Source organism: Tursiops truncatus, chromosome 4, assembly GCF_011762595.2.
Source record: "Tursiops truncatus isolate mTurTru1 chromosome 4, mTurTru1.mat.Y, whole genome shotgun sequence".
NCBI lineage: Eukaryota > Metazoa > Chordata > Mammalia > Artiodactyla > Delphinidae > Tursiops > Tursiops truncatus.
The window spans coordinates 47,536,139-47,555,943 of NC_047037.1; the positions used below are offsets into that span (position 1 = coordinate 47,536,139).

Sequence of the window (19,805 nt, forward strand, 5' to 3'; positions counted from 1 at the left end):
TACCGGGAAGAAAGAATTTACAAAGAGAGCAAACAGAATCTAGTTGTAAAAAATCTCAAGAGAGAAGAAAAGAATAAATTCAAGTTGAGACTGTCCTTTAATATAAAATCACGAGTAAATTTCCTGTGGTCCTGACACAACTTTTTTTTTTAGTTGGAGTATAGTTGCTTTACAATGCTTTGTTAGTTTCTGCAGTACAGCGAAGTGAATCAGCTACATGAATCAGGATATATACATATATTCCCCCCTCCCTTGGACCGACCTCCCACCCCACCCCGCAATCCCACCCATCTAGGTCATCACAGAGCACCAAGCTGAGCTCCCAGTGCTACAACTTTTTTTTTTTACATCTTTATTGGAGTATAATTGCTTTACAATGGTGTGTTAGTTTCCGCTCCATAACGAAGTGAATCAGCTATACACATACACACGTTCCCACATCTCCTTCCTCTTGCGTCTCCCTCCCTCCCACCCTCCCTATCCCACCCTCCCAGGCGGTCACAAAGCACCGAGCTGATGTCCCTGTGCCATGCAGCTGCCTCCCACCAGCTATCTATTTTGTGCTACAACTTTTAACAAGAAAAAATGTTGACGTTTTGGTTTTCTTAGATTATGTTGTCCGCCGGTAGTACGAAAGAATTCACCCTAACATATCAGCACGACTTATCTTACCGTTTCTGCGTCTTTTTATATTACGCAGATAACTGGCACCCCTTTCCCTCACTGTACAAAATCTGTAAATAATTGTATTAAAAATTTTCTAGTCCAGACGCAAAAGAACCCTTTCCGGTACAAAGCCCACCTTTCCCCATGCGCATGCCCAGTGTACCCTGCTGCTTTGCTCCGCTTTCATGCAGCTCAGACTGCAATCACCACGTAAGGGTATCCTGGAAACTGGGCTCCAGTTGGCTGATGCAAACAAGACTCGTGGGTTCCCAAGAGCTTTCGGGTACGTAAACTAAAAAGGGGTGATCAGTTTCAGCTCAAAAATTCCCATGGCCCAGAGCCCGAGTACACGCAGCAGCTGCTCCTACTCGTGGGGCCACAAGGAAGGGGAGGATGATGGGAGAAGACGAGCAACTAACTACAAGCCCCAGCATGCAATGCGCTATTTGGCTCCTGGAAAGAGGCCCGCGGTGCAGCGCGGTTCAGCCTCGGCCCAGAACGCGGGCGGAGCCCAAGATGCCGACTGTCCTCCAACCAGAATGCTCAGAATGAGGAAGACAGGTGTGGCGCTGTGAGCGAGCCCTTAGATCTCGTATCCAAGACTCTCCCTGTTTCTCCCTAGCTCCTGGCATGCTAGGTAGCGGTGTCTCTGTACGCCAGACTATTCCCCACAGGCCGGCATCGGCCCTCCGATGGTGCGTACGGTGTTGCCACGGAACGCCCGGAGCCGGATGTGACGTCGCCGTGGAGGAAGAAGGGAGAGGTGGAGCGTGGCGCGGTGACGTCCTTCCAACATGGCGGAGAGAGAGTGAAGAAACTGTGTTCCCCTTTGGGTTACTATAGGTGAGTTCTGTCTTCGCCCTCAGCCTGCTGTCCCCGCTCTCTCCAGACCCAGGGGCACTGGAGGGCAGGCTCCTTGGAGTTCGCGCTCAGGTCGGAGTGAAGGTGTTAGTGTGGAAAGCTTGGGCGAGGCAGCCCCCGTGTTGGCCTTGGCCACAACCTCTGCTGTGGGAATTCGCGGGAGTGGGAGCTCGGCGAAGGGCAGGGAGGCGGAAGCCAGGAGAGACCGGCTTTCGCAGTCACTCTCCGATGCCACCTCGAGTGGAGGCGGGGTAGGGAGGGGTGTGGCCTCCTGGGGCGAGTGACCTAACCTTTGACAACTCTTGGCCCTGCTGGTTCTCCGCCCCCTGGGCGCCCACCTTGCGTTTGAAGCCACTATGCTCCGAGGAAGCTAACAGGTTTCAGTGATTTGAGAGTTTTACATTTGATCTTAGCCAAAAGGCCGAGAAGCGATTGAGAGCAATTTTAAAGAACTCATACCGTGTCCTTTACCCCTTTGTCCCAAGAAATCATTTCTTAGTGGTTTATTAATTTTTTTCGTAATATACGTGTGCCTGCTGAGCTTGAAAGTCTGAAGGTTCAACTGATGCAAAAGCGTGAAATTTTGCGGTGCTTTTTGTTTTTCCACTTTGTGGAAAATGTTTTCGCACATCGCCATTTATTGACGTGTCCAAAGGATTGTGTTAGTTTACCAAGCTAAAATAAAAGCTAGAAAGACATTTATCCCTTCGGCAGTTTTATCCATATCTGTTTGATAAGAATTTTCTGGGGATATAAAATGAGAACAGACTTTATTCTAGTTCATGTTCTGTGTCTCTTCACTCACCAATTGCTTGGGTGAAAAGTTTGATGAAAACTTAGGGTTACTGATTTACTATTTCTTTTTGTTTTTTAGAGCAAGGGTAAAATTCGATTCTGATATCAAAATGCAGTATTCGCACCACTGTGAGCACCTTTTAGAGAGACTGAACAAACAACGGGAAGCAGGTTTTCTTTGTGACTGCACCATAGTAATTGGGGAATTCCAGTTTAAAGCTCATAGGAATGTGCTTGCCTCGTTTAGTGAGTATTTTGGTGCGATCTACAGAAGCACTTCAGAGAACAATGTCTTTCTTGATCAGAGTCAGGTGAAGGCTGATGGATTTCAGAAACTGTTGGAATTTATATACACAGGAACTTTAAATCTTGACAGGTAAGGTACACATTTTATTTCCACTTATAAAAGCTGGTCAATAGTCTTTAGAGCTAAAGCAGATTAGTTTTTTTCCATTTAGTCCCTGAACTCTGAGTCTTCAAACATTGATGTGCACAGTATTGTTTTTAATAAAGAAGTCAGTGTCTCTGATTTGAGATAAACAGACCACATTTCATAAGCACAAAAAGTATAGATGTTAATACGATTAAAGTATGGTTTTTGATACATTTGATTTATCTACTGAAACAAAGCTTGTGATTTCAGTTATGTAAAGTTAAAGATCAAAATATGATGAATTTTAATTGAATTCCAATTTCCCCTTGCTTTTTGGTCTTTATGTTCCTCTGGTCTTCTCTCTCACTCTCTATCCCCTACCTCTTAAGGTGTTAGGGGTGGGGAGGTATAGGTGGAGAAAGAAGGAAGAATCTCTGTTCATTTAATAGTGCTCCCATTTCCAGCTGTAAATAGCAACCTGCAGGACCTCTTCCTGATCTTGATTTAGGAAAATAACTTCATTGGCGTGTTAATGGCCATGACTCCTGTTGCCTGGTAGAGCTATCAGTGCTAATGCTTAAGTCTGGTCTAAGATGCTAGGATGCTTCTCTGAGATGCTTAATGCTGTCACTGCACTGACAAGAAGTAGGTTCTGAGGAATCTGATAATGCAGGCATTTTGTGTCTTTCATACGTGATGAACTGTATAATTAGATTAATACTAATATGTTTACTCGTTGTTGAGGGAAAGGTGGTGGGGATAAAAGGAAAGAGAAACCAATCAACTTACTCCTGTCTTCTTTTCTCCATCTTTTATGAAAGTGTAAACATGAATAGATCATCATCTGACATAGAAAGATTATGGGCTTTAGAATTAAATCTTGCCTGTCAAGTCACCATGTCTCTGAGCAAGCTATAGCCTCTCTGGGCCTCAGTTTCTCCATTTGTAAAAATGAGATGATAACTACATTGGTTGTTACTGTGAAGATTTAGGATTTACTACCTCCCAATGAACATTACTTTCCTTCCTTTATTTCCTCTTCTCTATCCTACTCTACAAGCCCATTAATTCTGCATTTATTGGAGAAAAATTAGGGAAAAAACAAAAAAGGAAACACCTGAAATTCTGCCACCCACTGATAACCACTCTTAACACTTCGGTAAATATTCTTTCCTTGTTTTCCAGATGATCTCTATAGATACATGCATGTACACATTAAGCAAAGTTCTTCCCTCTCTTTACACTGCAGCTGATCGTGGAAATATACTTATTGAAAAGCTGGAATTAGGATGTTCCTTAATCCTATTGAAAAGGAACCATTCATGCTGTTTGGAATTGCTTTTAAATTTTGATGTAATGAAATTTTTGAGTCAGTTCCGTGTAAGTTGATTAAAGGAATAAAGCAGTGTCATAGATAAATGTCATATGATGTTATTTAAATTTACTGAATATTTGGCTATACAAGTGCCTCTGATCTAAAAATTTAGAATACATAATATAAAATAATCACAAAACCAGTGAATTTTGGTTGATCTTCAATTTAGTGGTTTCCCTTTTTCAAATAACTTTACCAAAAATCTTTTTTTTTTTTTTTTTTGCGGTACCTGGGCCTCTCACTGCTGTGGTCTCTCCCGTTGCGGAGCACAAGGCTCCGGACGCACAGGCTCAGCGGCCATGGCTCACGGGCCCAGCCGCTCTGCGGCATGTGGGATGTGGGATCTTCCCAGACCGGGGCACGAACCCGTGTCCCCTGCATCGGCAGGCGGACTCTCAACCACTGCGCCATCAGGGAAGCCCCAAAAATCTTGAACTAATTGGAACACAATGAAGAGCGCCTTACTTTGACCCTTCATGCAAAAAACCAATGTGAAGAAGAGCCAGATGTTTGGCTCAATCTTCTTTTTTTTGATGTGGACCATTTTTAATGTCTTTATTGAATTTGTTACAACATTGCTTCTTTTTATGTTTTGTTTTTTTGGCCCCAAGGCATGTGGGATCTTAGCTCCCTGACCAGGAAATAAACCCGCACACCCTGCATGAGAAGGTGAAGTCTTAACCACTGGACTGCCAGGGAAGTCCCTGGCTCAGTCTTTTTTGATACATGTCTTTCCTGGGGAGCTGGGGAGCTAATTGTTTGAGCTCAGACACAAATGCAAGAGAAGACATATACCAAAAATAGAAAGTCTGTACAATTTAGTGATTAAGAAAACAGTAATAAAGAATTAAGTGGACTCAGGAGCTAGATTACCTTGGTCAAATCTTAGTTCTAACACTCTGTGATCTTGGACAAGTTACTTAACTTCTTTGGACCTCTGATCCTTCATTTGTATGTAAAATGGGGATTATAATTGCTCATATAAAGCAGTTAGCCATATACCTGGCAATATGTAATTAAATGACTTTCAGTGACTATTCAAAAAGTGAAAGCAAGTTTGCAGGCACTTTAACTTCATGCTTATAAACAAAAGCAGATCAGTTATTGACATAAACAAATGCTGATTCTCTTAACTGTAACTGAGATTATAGGCTATCTGTGAAATAGATAAATAATTTGTATGAATTACTGTTTCAGTACTGAACAGTTAGTGTGTGACTCAATACTAGTTTGTATTGGTCTTAAAGGCTATCTCACCTTGTTGGTGATTCATTTTATGAAGCACTAAGCACAATTATAATTTGAGACCTAAGTATAATAAGTGATGGAGTAAATTTGGTTTTCATTCTAATAGTTTCTCTCATTTATTGTAACTTAATAATAGACTGTGTAACAGAATCAATAAAAATGCTTAAGAAACGTAATGTTTTTAGAGAGTGACAGTGCTATATACATGCAAAAAACATTGTGTATGGAAGATGAATAAGATTGTATTTATGTTTGGGGCATTCATGCTATATCTTTGCAAACAGGGAGTTAACTTGATTACAAAGATCATTCGTTATTTGCTCCAGAATTATAGCCAAAGGCCATAAGAAAAGACTATTGTAAGTAATGTTTTCTTAGCTAAGGGAGTCAGTTTACAAACAGATTGTTTTCCAAAAGTTTATTTGTAGTATGTTTAGGAACTTGGGATGGATTTTCCCAGAGAATAAAATGTTCACTAAAAGTGGTGATTAGGTTTCCAAACTAGCCTATAAATCTACTTAATTTTTCTGAAGAATTAAATAATATCTGGGGAAAATGACAAGTAGGAAGGTTACTTGAGGGTGTGTGTGTGTGTATATATGTGTATGTTTATGTATGTATCCATTGTCAGATAATTAAAAGGGCATATTTTTAGTGTTAATACCAACTCAGCTCTCTGACTTTACAGCTAAGAAAATTGAAGCACCCAAAGATGCTGATTTATTCTAATTAATTCAGCTAGTGATCCAGAGCCATTGCTAGTGTAACTGAACAGCCAGCCTTTCACTACATTGTAAACTTCTGGAGGGCAGAGACTATTTGATATTTCTTAATATCGCTCTCAGTACCACACATGGTAAATGCTCAGTAATTTTTTTTTTCTTTTTCTTTTCTTTTTTTTTCATATTTTATTCAATACATATAACAATACATATTAAAAGATTTAACAGTAAGGAGATTTTTAATTTTTTGCTTTTATAAATTGCTTTTCTTTTTAAAAAATTTTTTTAAAAAGTAAGCTGCAGGCTTTGGCTTTGGCTTGGAAAATACCAGGGGAGTGGGGGGCATAAACCTGAGGCTGCTGCCCCTTATCTGCCTTCACAGTACTGTCCCCTTCTCCCAGCTCCTCCCTGACTGTGTGAGCCAGGCCTCAGACCTTCCAGCTAACCACTTCCCATGAGCCACTACTCTGATGTCAGCCTATAGCCAAAGGAGCTGGGTGTCTGGGCCTGGTGACCAACGCTTTGCCACCCACTCAGTCAGGGTGCTCCCCACCTGCAGGCAGGCGGCAACACCCTATCTGCTACCATCAGCCCCTTCCACAGCCCACTGCCCCACCCCTCCCTGTCTAGCCCAGCCACATGTAGCTCTGCCCCATCCAGGGATGCTCTCCTCAGAGATGGGCCAGCAGGGCCGCCACAGCCCCTCTGGTAGGCAAAGACTCTGGAAACTTCTGGGGTCCTGTGTTCAGCCATGTGATCCCAGGGGTGCACATGGGCCCCTTGGGTATCTGAACAGAAGGGCAGGGGAGGGAGGGCCGCACCCCTGCAGTCCTGCTCTGCTGGTCTAATGGGCAGCTGCCCACCCTACCCCACCCCGCACTGCAGGCTCCTGAGTTGGCAGATTAAGCATTTTATAAAGTGAAATGCTCAGTAAATATTGATTCGAATGTTGAACATTAATTTTTTCTATATAACTCTAATATGACAAACTCTCTAGCTAATTTGGATTGGGGATCATACACAAAAAAAGCTGAGAAGGTTGCTAGAGAGAGCTTAATGCATTCTAAAACCTTGTTCTTCCAAACGTGATCCATGGACCAGCAGCATTGGCATCACCAGGGCGTATGTTAGAAATGCAGATGCTCAGGCCCAAAGCAGACCTGCTGAATCAGAATCTACATTTAACAAATCCCTGGGTGACTCACATGCACAGGAAAGTTTGAGAAGTGCAGTTGAAGTTCTTCACAGGGGAGCAGAGGAAGATAATAATTTCTTTAGACTCTTCTTGTTGCCAGTCCAGAAAAGTTGGTTGGTATCTGAAGAGGCCTCAGGAGAAATGGGAGGAGGCAGTAAATTGCTAACAGCCACTTTCGTGTTCCAGCTGTTTTCTTAACAAGTAGAAATTTTAACATTTTGTTTTTCCATGGTTGTACATATGAATAATCCATTACTTTTCATCTTTTCAAGTTCTGTAAAACTGGAGATTTTTGCCTAAACATTCTGAGTGAATAAATTTTTTATAAATTTGTTCTCTTAGGCCTTTTGTATCATTCTACTTCATTAGGTCTTTAAAAGACAGAAATATTTGTGTAGCTCTGTTTCAAAAACGTTTTTTCTTTGATCAGAACATTGTCATTTAGCCTTGTTTCCTTACAGTTGGAATGTTAAAGAAATCCATCAGGCTGCTGACTATCTCAAAGTGGAAGAGGTGGTCACTAAATGTAAAATAAAGATGGAAGATTTTGCTTTTATTGCTAATCCCTCTTCTACAGAGATATCTAGTATTACCGGAAACATTGAATTGAATCAACAGACTTGTCTCCTTACTCTACGAGATTATAACAGTCGGGAGAAATCAGAAGGGTCTACAGATTTAGTTCAGGCAAATCCTAAACAAGGGGCTTTAGCAAAGAAGTCATCTCAAAGTAAAAAGAAGAAGAAGGCCTTCAACTCCCAGAAAACAGGGCAGAATAAAACAGTGCAATATCCCAGTGACATTTTAGAGAATGCATCAGTTGAAGTATATCTAGATGCAAATAAATTGTCCACACCTGTAATAGAACAAGTTGCACAAAGAAATAATTCAGAACTTGAGTTGACATCAGTTGTGGAAAATACTTTTCCAGCACAAGATATTGTGCAAACTGTCACAGTGAAACGGAAACGTGGAAAATCACAGCCAAACTGTGCTCTGAAAGAACACTCTATGTCTAATATAGCCAGTGTCAAGAACTCTTACGAGCTGGAGAGCTCCGGGGAAGAGCTGGATCAGAGGTATTCCAAGGCCAAACCAATGTGTAACACGTGTGGGAAAGTGTTTTCAGAAGCCAGCAGCTTGCGAAGGCACATGAGAATACATAAAGGAGTCAAACCTTATGTCTGCCACTTGTGTGGAAAGGCATTTACCCAATGTAACCAGCTGAAAACGCATGTAAGAACTCATACAGGTAAGACTGGTTTGTGGAAAGTATAATTGTTTTTATATTGTGACCGGAATAATATTTTTATAAACATATTAACATACAGTGTTGACTGTGATCAAAATTTGGTATATACTTGTATTCATAAAAGTATTGAGCATGTTAGACTTGAAAATGTCTTTGTAATTGTGACCAAGTATTTAATGGCTATTTGTTTTGTTGTAACTGATACTCTGAAGTCCCAGTGTGTGAACTCTTTAAACCATTTTCCCTCACAATTAAAATAAGCATAAATTTAGTTCTACCTTGCTAAATATTTAACAGACAATATATTAAAACTGATAAAAAGTAATTACAACTCAGGCTGATTCTCAGATTTTACCAACACATCTCACCACCTGTTCTTTGTCGAACTTCTGAACATAAATTATATATACATTCCTTCCTCAGCCTCTATATTTACCTTTATTGGTACACTTAGATTTGTGCTTTTTAAGATGCATTATGTATTTCTCTGATTGATAACTTTTCACTATTATGGACTAAGAAACACTAATTTCTTTTAACTCTACTGGTGGTTTCAGTAATCAATCTGGAAAAATATCCTATTTGCTTTTTTACTTCTAGAGTTAATATTTTCTGAATACTGAAACTAGTACTGGTTGATGAACTCTTTTGAAAGCTTGTATGGCTTAAGCAACTAAAACAATATTTCCTTCTAAATATAAATTTTATTTACTTTTCTTTTAGGTGAGAAGCCATACAAATGTGAATTGTGTGATAAAGGATTTGCTCAGAAATGCCAGCTAGTCTTCCATAGTCGCATGCATCATGGTGAGGAAAAACCCTATAAATGTGATGTATGCAATTTACAATTTGCAACTTCTAGCAATCTCAAGATTCATGCAAGGTAAAAATAAAAACAAAAAAACAGATGTTTGATCTTTGAGTCTGTCATTCACTATAGCCTTAAATAGACTATTGTATGAGAATTCAGGACAGTAGAGTTCTAATTGTGGTACCACCACACAGTATTCTTTTTTTTTTTTTTTTTTTTTTTTACACAGTATTCTTAGTACAGTGAAGGAACCGCAAGGGAGCCATGGTGCCTGGAGGGGAATAGTGAGGGAGGGAAATAAGATCAGAATGGTGTTAGGGTGTCCAGATGGTGAAGGTTTTGTAGGTCATTATAAAGCTTTTACTCTTGAGAATGAGAAGTAAGTGATGTAATCTTGCTTGCATTGTAAGAGGATCACTGTGGATGCTATGTTAAGCAAAAGATTGTAGGATTGCAAGAGTGAAAGCAAAGTTACCAGTTAGGAAGCTATAGATAAAACCCAAGTGAGAGTGACAGTCGTTCAGGTCCGAGAGATAGCAGTGGAAGAGATAAGTGGTAGTCAGATTCTGGATGTATTTTAAAGGTACAACAAACAGAATTTGCTGCACATTGGATGTGGGGTATGAAAGAAAAAAAGAAGAGTAGAATTAAAAATGATTCTCAGGTTTTGAGCCTGAGCATCTGAAAAGATAGAATTACCATTAACTGAAGTGGAGATTTGTGGACAAAGCAGTTGAAGTAGGAGTACAGGAGTTGAGTAGAGTTCTGATCATGTTAAATTTGAGATGACTATTAGACATCTGAATGGAAACGTGCATTAGATAGTTGGTTATCTAAGTCTGGAAGTCAGGACTGGTTTGAGTAGATAGTATTTAAAGTCATAACATTAGATGAGGTCACCAAGAGAATGAAGATGGATAAAAAAGAGATCAAAGGATGGAGTCATAAGGCACACTAACTAAGAGTTCTGGGAGATGGGCAAGTCACTATAAGTGACTAGGAAGGACCAACCAATATAGGGGCAAACCAGAAGATTGGGCTGTCTTGGAATCCAGGTGGAGGAAATGATTTCAGAGGGAGTAATCATTGTGTCAAATTCTGATAGGGACATTAAGAGTGAGAATTGACTATTGGATTTGGCAAAGTGAGAGGTTAGCAGTGGTTTTGACAAAAGCAGTGTTAGCAGAGGCTAGTAGAGAAGAAATGAAAGTAGAACCATTGGAGACTCAAGATTTTACTAAAGGGGAACAGAAAATAGAGGAGCAGGTAAGGTCAGGGGTCTTTTTTTTTTTTTAAGATGGGAGATATTTCAGTATATTTGTATGCTACGATCCAAAGGGGAGGTGAAACTAGATGATATAGGATGGAGGAAATTGCAAGAGTGATCACTGAGTAGGCAAGGAGGATAGTATCTTAAGTATATAAACTGGAGTACTTGGATTCAGAAGAACTGTCATTCTCATATTAGAGTTAAGAAAAGCAAACCCTATAGATACAGATGCCTATAGGTGGAGATTTGTGTGGTAGAAATTTACTTCTGATTCCTTAAATTTTTCTCAGTGAAACAGGAAGCAAGGACATCAGCTGAGAGTGAGGATGGGTGAGGAGGTGCTGAAGGTTTGAGGAAAGAGTTTTGAAGATTGCGTGAATGGACAGACAAAAATAATTGCCTGCAGTATTATGGGCACACTTGACTACCACATAAGGCTGATGGCAAAACTTTGAACTAGTCTCAGAACTAATGTTTTGAAAACCAAAACATTTATTCTTGACAGTATACATTGAAAACTGTTGATTTTAAATACATATTGTTGATCTGTTAAGATGAAATGAAATAAGATACTGCATGAAGAATTTGTATGAAAAATGTTTGCTGTGTGGCATGATCCTTAGATTGTTTTACTTGCCAGCATGTATCTTTATATTTATTTACTAACAGGAAGCATAGTGGAGAGAAGCCATATGTATGTGATAGGTGCGGACAGCGATTTGCCCAAGCCAGCACATTGACCTATCATGTTCGAAGGCATACGGGAGAAAAGCCTTATGTGTGTGACACCTGTGGGAAGGCATTTGCTGTCTCTAGTTCTCTTATTACTCATTCTCGAAAACATACCGGTAAGGATTTGACACAGAGGTGGCTTAAAACAAGGAAAGTTGTAAATAAAAGAAAAAGGGAAATTGAGCCTTTACAAAAAGTAGGTTATAGGCTTTGTAGTTATATCTGTTGTGTCTGTGCTTCTTGAAGCTTTTTGTGTTTCTGATTTTCACATAAATATTAAATATAAAAGCAGACTTATTTTCTAGAATAATACACAGTGGGTGAAATTTTTTATCATGTAACTTATATACATTAAAATCAGATAATTTTGACAATATATAAACTTGAGTTAATAAGACATTTTTTATGACCTTAGAAGAACTCCTTAGGGTCTTGAAGCTTCATTTCCCTTGGATAAAACTGTAAAGTTAAGGGGTTGGGGTGAATTTGGGTAGAACGTTGATTTAATAACTTCTTAGGACTTTTTCTACAGACATTGTAAGATTTGCAAATTAAATAGATACTTCAAACCCAAAGTATCAATTTTGAAGCAAAACCTGTTGTTCAAAAATTTTCATTTTTTTGTAGGGTAATTTTTTAATAGATCTTTCCTAAATGATTTTATTCCCCTTTAATAATCTTACAGATAGCAAAAATTGAAATATGGATTGATGAATTTTCATGTTTTTAATTATATAAAAATCAGACTTTTTGCCCACCTCTAGTCTACTAGAAGGATATTTGGAGAAAGTTTTATTATATGAAAAGCATCAGGTTACATGCACAGTGTAAAGTAATTACTAATGTTCATTTAAGTTGGATCACATTGAAAATACCTCTGAAATACAATACAAAGAGGTTTTAATTTAAATAATATTTTAGAACAGCTTACTTTAGATTATTGTAATTGATAAATATTATATTGGTATAGTACACCACTTCGCTATCTTTTATTTTCCATCTAGGTGAAAAACCATACATATGTGGTATTTGTGGGAAAAGTTTTATTTCCTCAGGAGAGCTCAACAAACACTTTCGATCCCATACAGGTCTGTGTTTAGGGAGAACGTATTATTTTTTGTTCTCTCTAATTTCTTTTTATGTAAACCTTGACTTTAAACCATTATGGACTAGATGGTATCTAATCATACTCTAACTGTAGCTATATTTTAATGTATGAATATCAACTTTTTATTTGTTTATTTTTGTTTTTTTAGTTGTTTGGATTATGGATTAAATTTGGTCAAGAATTGTGTAGATTTTCTAAGAACTGTGCCAGATAATCAATGGTTTTTAAATGATTTGGATAAAATTACACAGATAATACCAAAAAATGAAAAGGAATAGATAATACCAAGATAATATCAGATTTTCTTATTAAACAATGTTCAGTATGCACGTTTTAGGAATATATTTTAATATTGACATGGTTATTGTAAAAGGTAGTATATAAGTAGTATGAAGAAAATATGAAATACACACAAAAATTTTTAAAACAAAGGAGAACACCACTTTGAAAATGTACTGTACTTTTTCTTTCTAAAAGTTATTTCTTGTAATCCCTATCTAGTATTGTGTGAGCACCTAGTAGTAAACAGTTAATAAGTTTACTGGCAACTTCTATATCCTCAGTTCCTTACTTTTGCATTATAAAGCAATGAACAGTTCTCATTTCAAAAGAATTATAATTTTGTAGTATTTTTATTCTGTGAGTATTTTTAAAGGATTTTCTAATTTATACGCTACCTGAGAGCAGAAACCATAATTACGCATTTTTCCTCCAGCTACATCTCTTAGCCAGAGTCTGGCATATAATTGGCACTCACTAAATGTCTGATAGAAATAAAAAAGTAAGTTTTTTTTAGTTTGAAGGTTCTGTTAGTGAAAATGCTCGATTTTTCCTTGAAATAGGTACACTTTGTATTATAAAGGAATGGAGTGCCTATGCGTATAGAAGTTTTCATTTCACTATATTAGAACCAAGAGATTAAAATGGTAACTTGAAACTAAATTTAAACAATATAATGTTTGCATTGTGTTCGTGAACATTGATATTTTTGCCTTAGTAGCTTCTGAAATACTGAGATTTTAATTTTTTAACTTGTTTTTCAGGAGAAAGACCATTTATCTGTGAATTATGTGGAAATTCTTACACAGATATTAAAAATTTAAAGAAGCACAAAACAAAAGTCCATTCTGGTAAATGCTTCTGTTTTTTAAAAATTTGGTGCTCTCATATTTGTACTATTCCTTAAAATGTTGAGATACACATTGTAACAGTTTATATTAGATATATATTTTTAAAAACTAGGTGCACACGTATGAGGAAGGTAGCTTTATAATGTGCAGATGAGTTCACTCTGAATTTCTTTCCATATTGACCTTGTAATAAACATTGCTTGAAATACTTCCTCCTTTAAAAACCTGATATATATATATGTATATATAAAGCAATTAAACTCCAATAAAGATGTTAATAAATAAATAACCTGATATATGAACGATTGCAAGAATGAGAGAATACATAAACAACTATATATCACTCTTTCCCATACTAGAATCTAGGTTAACTGGGGTTTACTGTAGTTATGCGAAGAAAGGAGCATCATGAACGCTAGTCCAAAAATGTATAAGAGGAAATAGGGAAACAGGTATCCCCAAATTGTTATGATGCATGAAATGGAAAGCCAGACTACACAATTTTTAGTCTGTTATTTAAAATGAATCCTTGAGAAAGTTTCACTGTGCTTACCATTCTGTCATGATTAGAAACAAAACACTAGTCTTCTTCACTGTGTAGAGATGATAGTCTTTGATAGTAGATATAAACATCGTAAGGATTGAGGTAGTGATGTCTGAAAACTTCAGTGAGTCATTAATTCAACAGGCATTTATTAAATACCTCTAAAGTACACATAACTATGCAGGGTACATGAAGTTGAGCAAGGCATAGTCCTAGTCCTCAGAGAGCTTACCATCTGGTGTGGGAGACCAGAAATCTACATAAATAACTGATTACAACACAAAATACAGGATATAATAGAGATGCAAGAATACTGAAGAAGAGATTAAGTCCTTCTGAGGTGAGTATTGGAAAGGCTTAATTCTAGGGAAACTGAAAGGTGGAGAAGAGTTCAAAGGGTGGAGATGGGAAAGGGAATGTTCATCCCAGGCAGAGAGAATATTGTGAAGAGAGTCATCGCAACAAGAGAGCGCAGGTTGTATTCTTGGCTGGCTGAACTGAAGAATAGTCTGGCAAAAACAGAATCATAACTTTAAAAAAGCAAATATGCAGTTTTGTCTAACAAGGTTAGTGAGATTGAAATCACGTCAGTACTTGGAAGTGAGAAGAGCGTGCGTGGTAAAGCTAGTGGAAAATTTGAAGGGAAAAATGTATCTTTAGTCAGTGGGGTAATTACTCCCTTGAGTAACACAGAATTTCTTCTGAAAATAAATGAAAGTGCCATACCTCTGAACTTGAACTCACAGAATAATATGAACTATTCATTAATACATTCACTGAATAAACTGGGTACTTACTATGTGTGTAGCACTATAAGGTACTTTGAAGGAATCAGAGAAGTATAATTAGACATTTACTTTGAAGGAATTTATAGTCTGTTGAGCATTCAAGGCACACCTAAGTAGAATGTTACATACCAGTAAGATAGGCAGATGTCACAAGGTGGTATATGAAAAACTGACAAATGAGTGATAAAGTAGATAGGAAACAGCTTACCCTGGTCTAGCACAGTTAAGTCCATTTTTATAATGGTGCTTAAACCTAATCTTGAGGCCCCGTAATGGATTTGTATAGATAATGCTAAGGGCAAATCAGCAAAAAGGAAACTGTGTGACTAAAGCTGTGGGGCTGAAATGCAAGTTCTGGGGGTGGTAAATAGATTGAGTCTTCCTCATGGTTTTTGTTTTGTTTTTAAAGATGGTGAATTTTTTTATCTTCCATTTCAGGTACAGATAAAATTCTAGATTCCAGTATAGAGGATCATCCCTTGAGTGAACAAGATTCCATACAAAAAAGTCCTTTATCAGAAACTTTGGATGTGAAGCCTTCTGATATGACTTTACCACTAACTCTTCCACTTGGGACTGAGGACCACCACATGCTTCTGCCTGTTACAGATAATCAGTCTCCTACATCAGATACATTGTTGAGGTCAACTGTGAACGGGTATTCAGAACCACAATTGATTTTTTTACAACAATTATACTGACTTTGTGAGGAATATGGAATTGCTAAATCGTCTCTGGTAGTAAACATAAACATCTCTGGTAAGGTGCATATATTCATATTAAATTAACTCTTCATTTGAGTTGTGGCCATTATTTTTCATTCACTGAAGTAAAAGCACCTGATGCTGCATCATAACTGTGCAATGCTTATTTTGATATTTGGCTTTTATGTCTACATTATACACACAGCTTTTAAAGGAATGAATTATACTACAGTAGCACTATTTGGGGTGGATAAGTTTTACTATCTTTTAGAGCTGCCTTAATTCCATATTTATTTTCATTTTAGAATTGCCTTTCATTTACTCAAGTGGAATCTATCAGTTTATGATTCACTTATGACCTGTGGGATGTGTTTATTTTCTTCCCCTCAAAATTTAAACAAAATCCATAATAGTATCAGCCCAAGAGTGGTGCTGTTACTAAGCGCCACAGACCAGTACATAAACTATGGGGAAAAAAAATTCGTATCTCTGCCTAAGACAATTTAGGTACTGAGTAAGAATTGTGCTATTTCTCTATTAATATAGTCCATTGGAGGTAACTTTTCTAATGAAACAAAAGTGCTTCTCTTAAAAACTAGAAAACTATTTATAAATTTTGTTCATTTAGAACTCAGTATTCTGGATAAAACCAATGGTCAGTACTTTTGATTTGAATTATCTGAGACTACATTTTCAAAGTGAATTTTAAATAGATATTTGGTGTTTTTATCTTATTAAAGACAGTTTCAGATTTGATGCAGATTGTTTTAATAGGTTTCTAGATTACTGGAGATGAGGAAAATATACTGAGTTTTGATAATTTTTGATAAGCCTCTCATATTCTTATGCACTTTTTAAAATATAAAATCCTAAGAAGAATTTTCTAAATAGAAACTTAATGCATAGTATAAAACACTTGTCTTCTGAATTTGTAATTATATTCATAAATAGTTAAGAAATTAACTTCAGTTATAAGTGAACATTTGAGTTATCAGAAAGCCAGTTTATTAAACATTTTATACTTGAGTTTTCTGTAAGTTTCGAGTTTTACATTTTTATAGATTAAACCACAACAGTTCATGGTGGTCGTAGTTTCACAGTAGTCCTTTTCCTTCCTAATGAACTTAGAAAATTCAGATTTATTCTGATATTTACTACCACTCTTCCCCCTCCCATTTTTCCCACATATTGATTTATTTCACTGCCTAATCTTTGGACAGTAAATTATCAGTTCCTCAAAGTCAGTTCCTATACTGCTGATCAGACACCATGGTGACATTATTTCTTATTTCTGCCGTGCATCATTTGTTTTCTGCTTTTAAACTATACCTGTAACAAAATTAATGTATTTTCTATTGGTATTGATTTCTTTAGTTGTATTTTCTCTGGGGTTCCTAGTCATAGGAACCAAGTAGAAGACTTAGTAAAACTAAATTCTTCTAAACTGTAGAGATCATCACCATTTTACAGCACATGCAGCATTTTTACAATAAATTGCCACCAGTGGGATTGACTTAATTAAATAGAGTTTGAAATACTGCCTTTGTATAACATACATCAAACTTAGTATTTAATTTATCTAAGAAATCTAATTATGCATATGTATTAATTTAATATACTGGGTTTAAATACAATTTATAAAGTTATAAAAATGTTCAACTAATCTATTCTGGCTTAAATTCAATAGGAATTTATTGGAATGTGAAGAAATTAAAGAAAATTAAGACTCAGCCTTTTTAAGAAGTCTGCTGAAATGGAGAGGCTATATTTAATTCACATCTTCATTAATCCAAGCATCTAATGAACAAAATTTCTTTTTAAAAGCTGCTGTAGTGATGTCATAATTCTGTAAGGGTAGTAGTTACCAAATTTCCTCTAACATGATGATAATTAGCATTTGCCTTTACATAAATTAGTCTTTAAATTTATTATATTTAGGATTATTGGAGTGACTTAAGTTGATCTATTCTCTTCATCACATTATCTGCTTCTTAGCTAAAATAATTTTATTTTAAATTGACATGGCTTGACGCTCTTCCAGAATGACATGTAAAGAAAGCTTGAAGACTGAGTATCTTTGTCTTGTCATTCTTCTCATAATGCTGTATTATTCTTTATCATAATATGCATGTATTTTAGTTGTATCTGCTATCATTGTAACACTCACAATTATCAGTTAAGTTCATCTTTAAATATATTTGCTACAATGCAGTGTTTTGGGAAAGTTCTATTCTTAATTATGTAAGTATTACTGAGTTTTTTGAAAGTCTTTTTAGGATGCTGAACATCTTATTGAGAAATTATTTTCTAAGTTAATTTTGTTTTGTATTTGTATTAGATTATTCTTTCTGTATCGTTAGGTTTTAGGCTTTTTAAAAAACCATAGATTATATATAAATGATTTTTTGCTGGTATTTGTTTTATGTTTAATTTCATAGAATGATTTTGATAGACAGATTTTAGAAAATTGTTTTATTTTTTTCAAAAGAAAAGGTTCTGTCATTTCTCTTGCAACAATAGTGTGTCACTTTTCTGTATGTTTCATTTCTACAGCAATTGTACAAATGAGAGTAGTTGAAATGTGCTTATATAAAGACAATCTACATGTACTCATTTTTTTAAATATCCTAGAACAGTAACTGACATTTGATGCATATGAGAAACATAGCTTAAAAATAGTGGTGTCCAAGCCCCACCCCACCTTAGGCTCTCTGAATCAGACGATCTCCAGAACATGCTGAAAAGCTCCATAGGTAATCTTAATGCATACCAAACACTGAGAACTATTATCCTAAACATTTCTTGGTGTTCTTCCTTTGGGCTCTTGATATGTGATATGTAGGCTCTATTTTTTTTTTCTTTTGGCCGCGCCACGCGGCTTGCAGGGATCTTAGTTCCCCGACCAGGGATTGAACCCGGGCCCTCGGCAGTGAAAGTGCAGAGTCCTAACCACTGCACTGCCAGGGAAGTCTCTCTGTGGGCTCTTGATAAATGAAGCTCTTGATATAACTTTTCACTTTTTACTCAGAGATTTTGAGTCTTTAGAACTTGGCTAGAAATACCACCAAATAAAAAGAAATTGTACTTTAATGCAATTTCTGTAAATTCTACATTTTTACTCATTATGTATGAACAATACCGATATTTAGTTATTGGAGCATTTCTTGAGACAGTGATATGGTCTACTCGCCTGTCCTCTACAACCCCTGCCCCCCCTTCACTGAACAGAGATTTGGTGTATTTGCTTAAGGAATTTAGATAATTATCATGTAAACACAGTAATCATTCAGAAATAGGGTATTTAATTTCAAGAATATACTGAAATAAACACCATGGATGTGAATCAGATATTTGGATTAAAATATCTGGCCATTATTTCAAATGCTGGAAAATTATTGAAATCAGAATACATACAGCTGTAAAGATGAATAAAATGATCTCCTCTTTTAAGTTTACAGTCAAGTGGGAAAGACAAGCCTGAATGCCAAGTGTTATAGTGGAGGAAGGAAAGAAAGGAAATGCTGAGCAGTCAATGGAAGTTGAGTGGACAGAGAAAGGGCTGTTACTCCCCTGGATAGGCAAACAAGAGGAGATTGCTAATGGGAGGAATTTGTACACAGCTGACTGAGGTAGGGAGAATGGAGAGAAAGTCTGAAAGGTGGTGGCAGAGATAGGAATCAAAGACACATCTAGCACTATCTATACCACCTTGAAATACTCCTCTACCTTTAGCCTGTGCTGAAAGAGTGGGATTAGATAGCCATGTTTATAATCCAGGATCTCACACACTCAACTACAGTTGACTGCTGAAGGGCAGGGATTAGACAGCCACACTTGTAACATATGATTCTATACTTGTGACCACAGCTGACGAACAGCTTACCAGGGAGAAACAAGTCTTAGCCAAACGGAGCGACTTTCTTAAGAATTTGAGCTATGAAATTCAGAGACTTCCTAGGTATTGGTGTACATGGAAAAGATCATTTAGATCTGGTCCAGAGTCACTGAAGCAAGCCAAAGTCTAAAAGAAATAGTGAAGAAGCAGAGAAAGCTGACCTGTAGAGCGAAGCAAGGGGATGAAGTAGGTTTGCAGAACCAAGCGACTGAGGCCCTGTGAGAGAAGTGGCTTGGTTTCTGGCTTTGCAGACCTTTCTTGAGGTCACACAGCTATGCTTCATTTCCTTGTTCTGCATGCCAGTGATTTTTGCCTATTAAATTCTTACAGTAAAGC

The 19,805-nt window shown here is 37.0% G+C and overlaps 1 protein-coding gene across 6 annotated transcripts; it reads left to right on the forward strand.

Moving 5' to 3' along the window:
• Positions 1 to 699: 699 nt before the first annotated feature.
• MYNN (myoneurin) lies at positions 700 to 19,803 on the forward strand. 6 transcript variants are annotated; one of them, XR_002178612.3, is made up of 9 exons: positions 705 to 1,509; positions 2,402 to 2,698; positions 7,697 to 8,487; positions 9,211 to 9,370; positions 11,238 to 11,416; positions 12,305 to 12,388; positions 13,452 to 13,538; positions 15,309 to 15,629; positions 17,262 to 19,803. XR_002178612.3 is itself a non-coding variant. In XM_004323146.4 (9 exons), exons 3-9 carry the CDS (start codon positions 2,433 to 2,435, stop codon positions 15,569 to 15,571), a joined length of 1,830 nt encoding a protein of 609 aa, XP_004323194.1. In that variant the 5' UTR covers positions 705 to 949; positions 1,289 to 1,509; positions 2,402 to 2,432; the 3' UTR covers positions 15,572 to 15,670. The 6 variants fall into 6 exon arrangements, 5 of the variants coding, with proteins under 5 accessions (XP_019801803.1, XP_019801804.1, XP_019801801.1 ...); XM_004323146.4 differs by lacking the exon at positions 17,262 to 19,803 and having other exon boundaries at positions 705 to 949; positions 1,289 to 1,509; positions 15,309 to 15,670; XM_019946244.3 differs by lacking the exons at positions 13,452 to 13,538; positions 17,262 to 19,803 and having other exon boundaries at positions 700 to 1,509; positions 15,309 to 15,670.
• Positions 19,804 to 19,805: the final 2 nt, after the last annotated feature.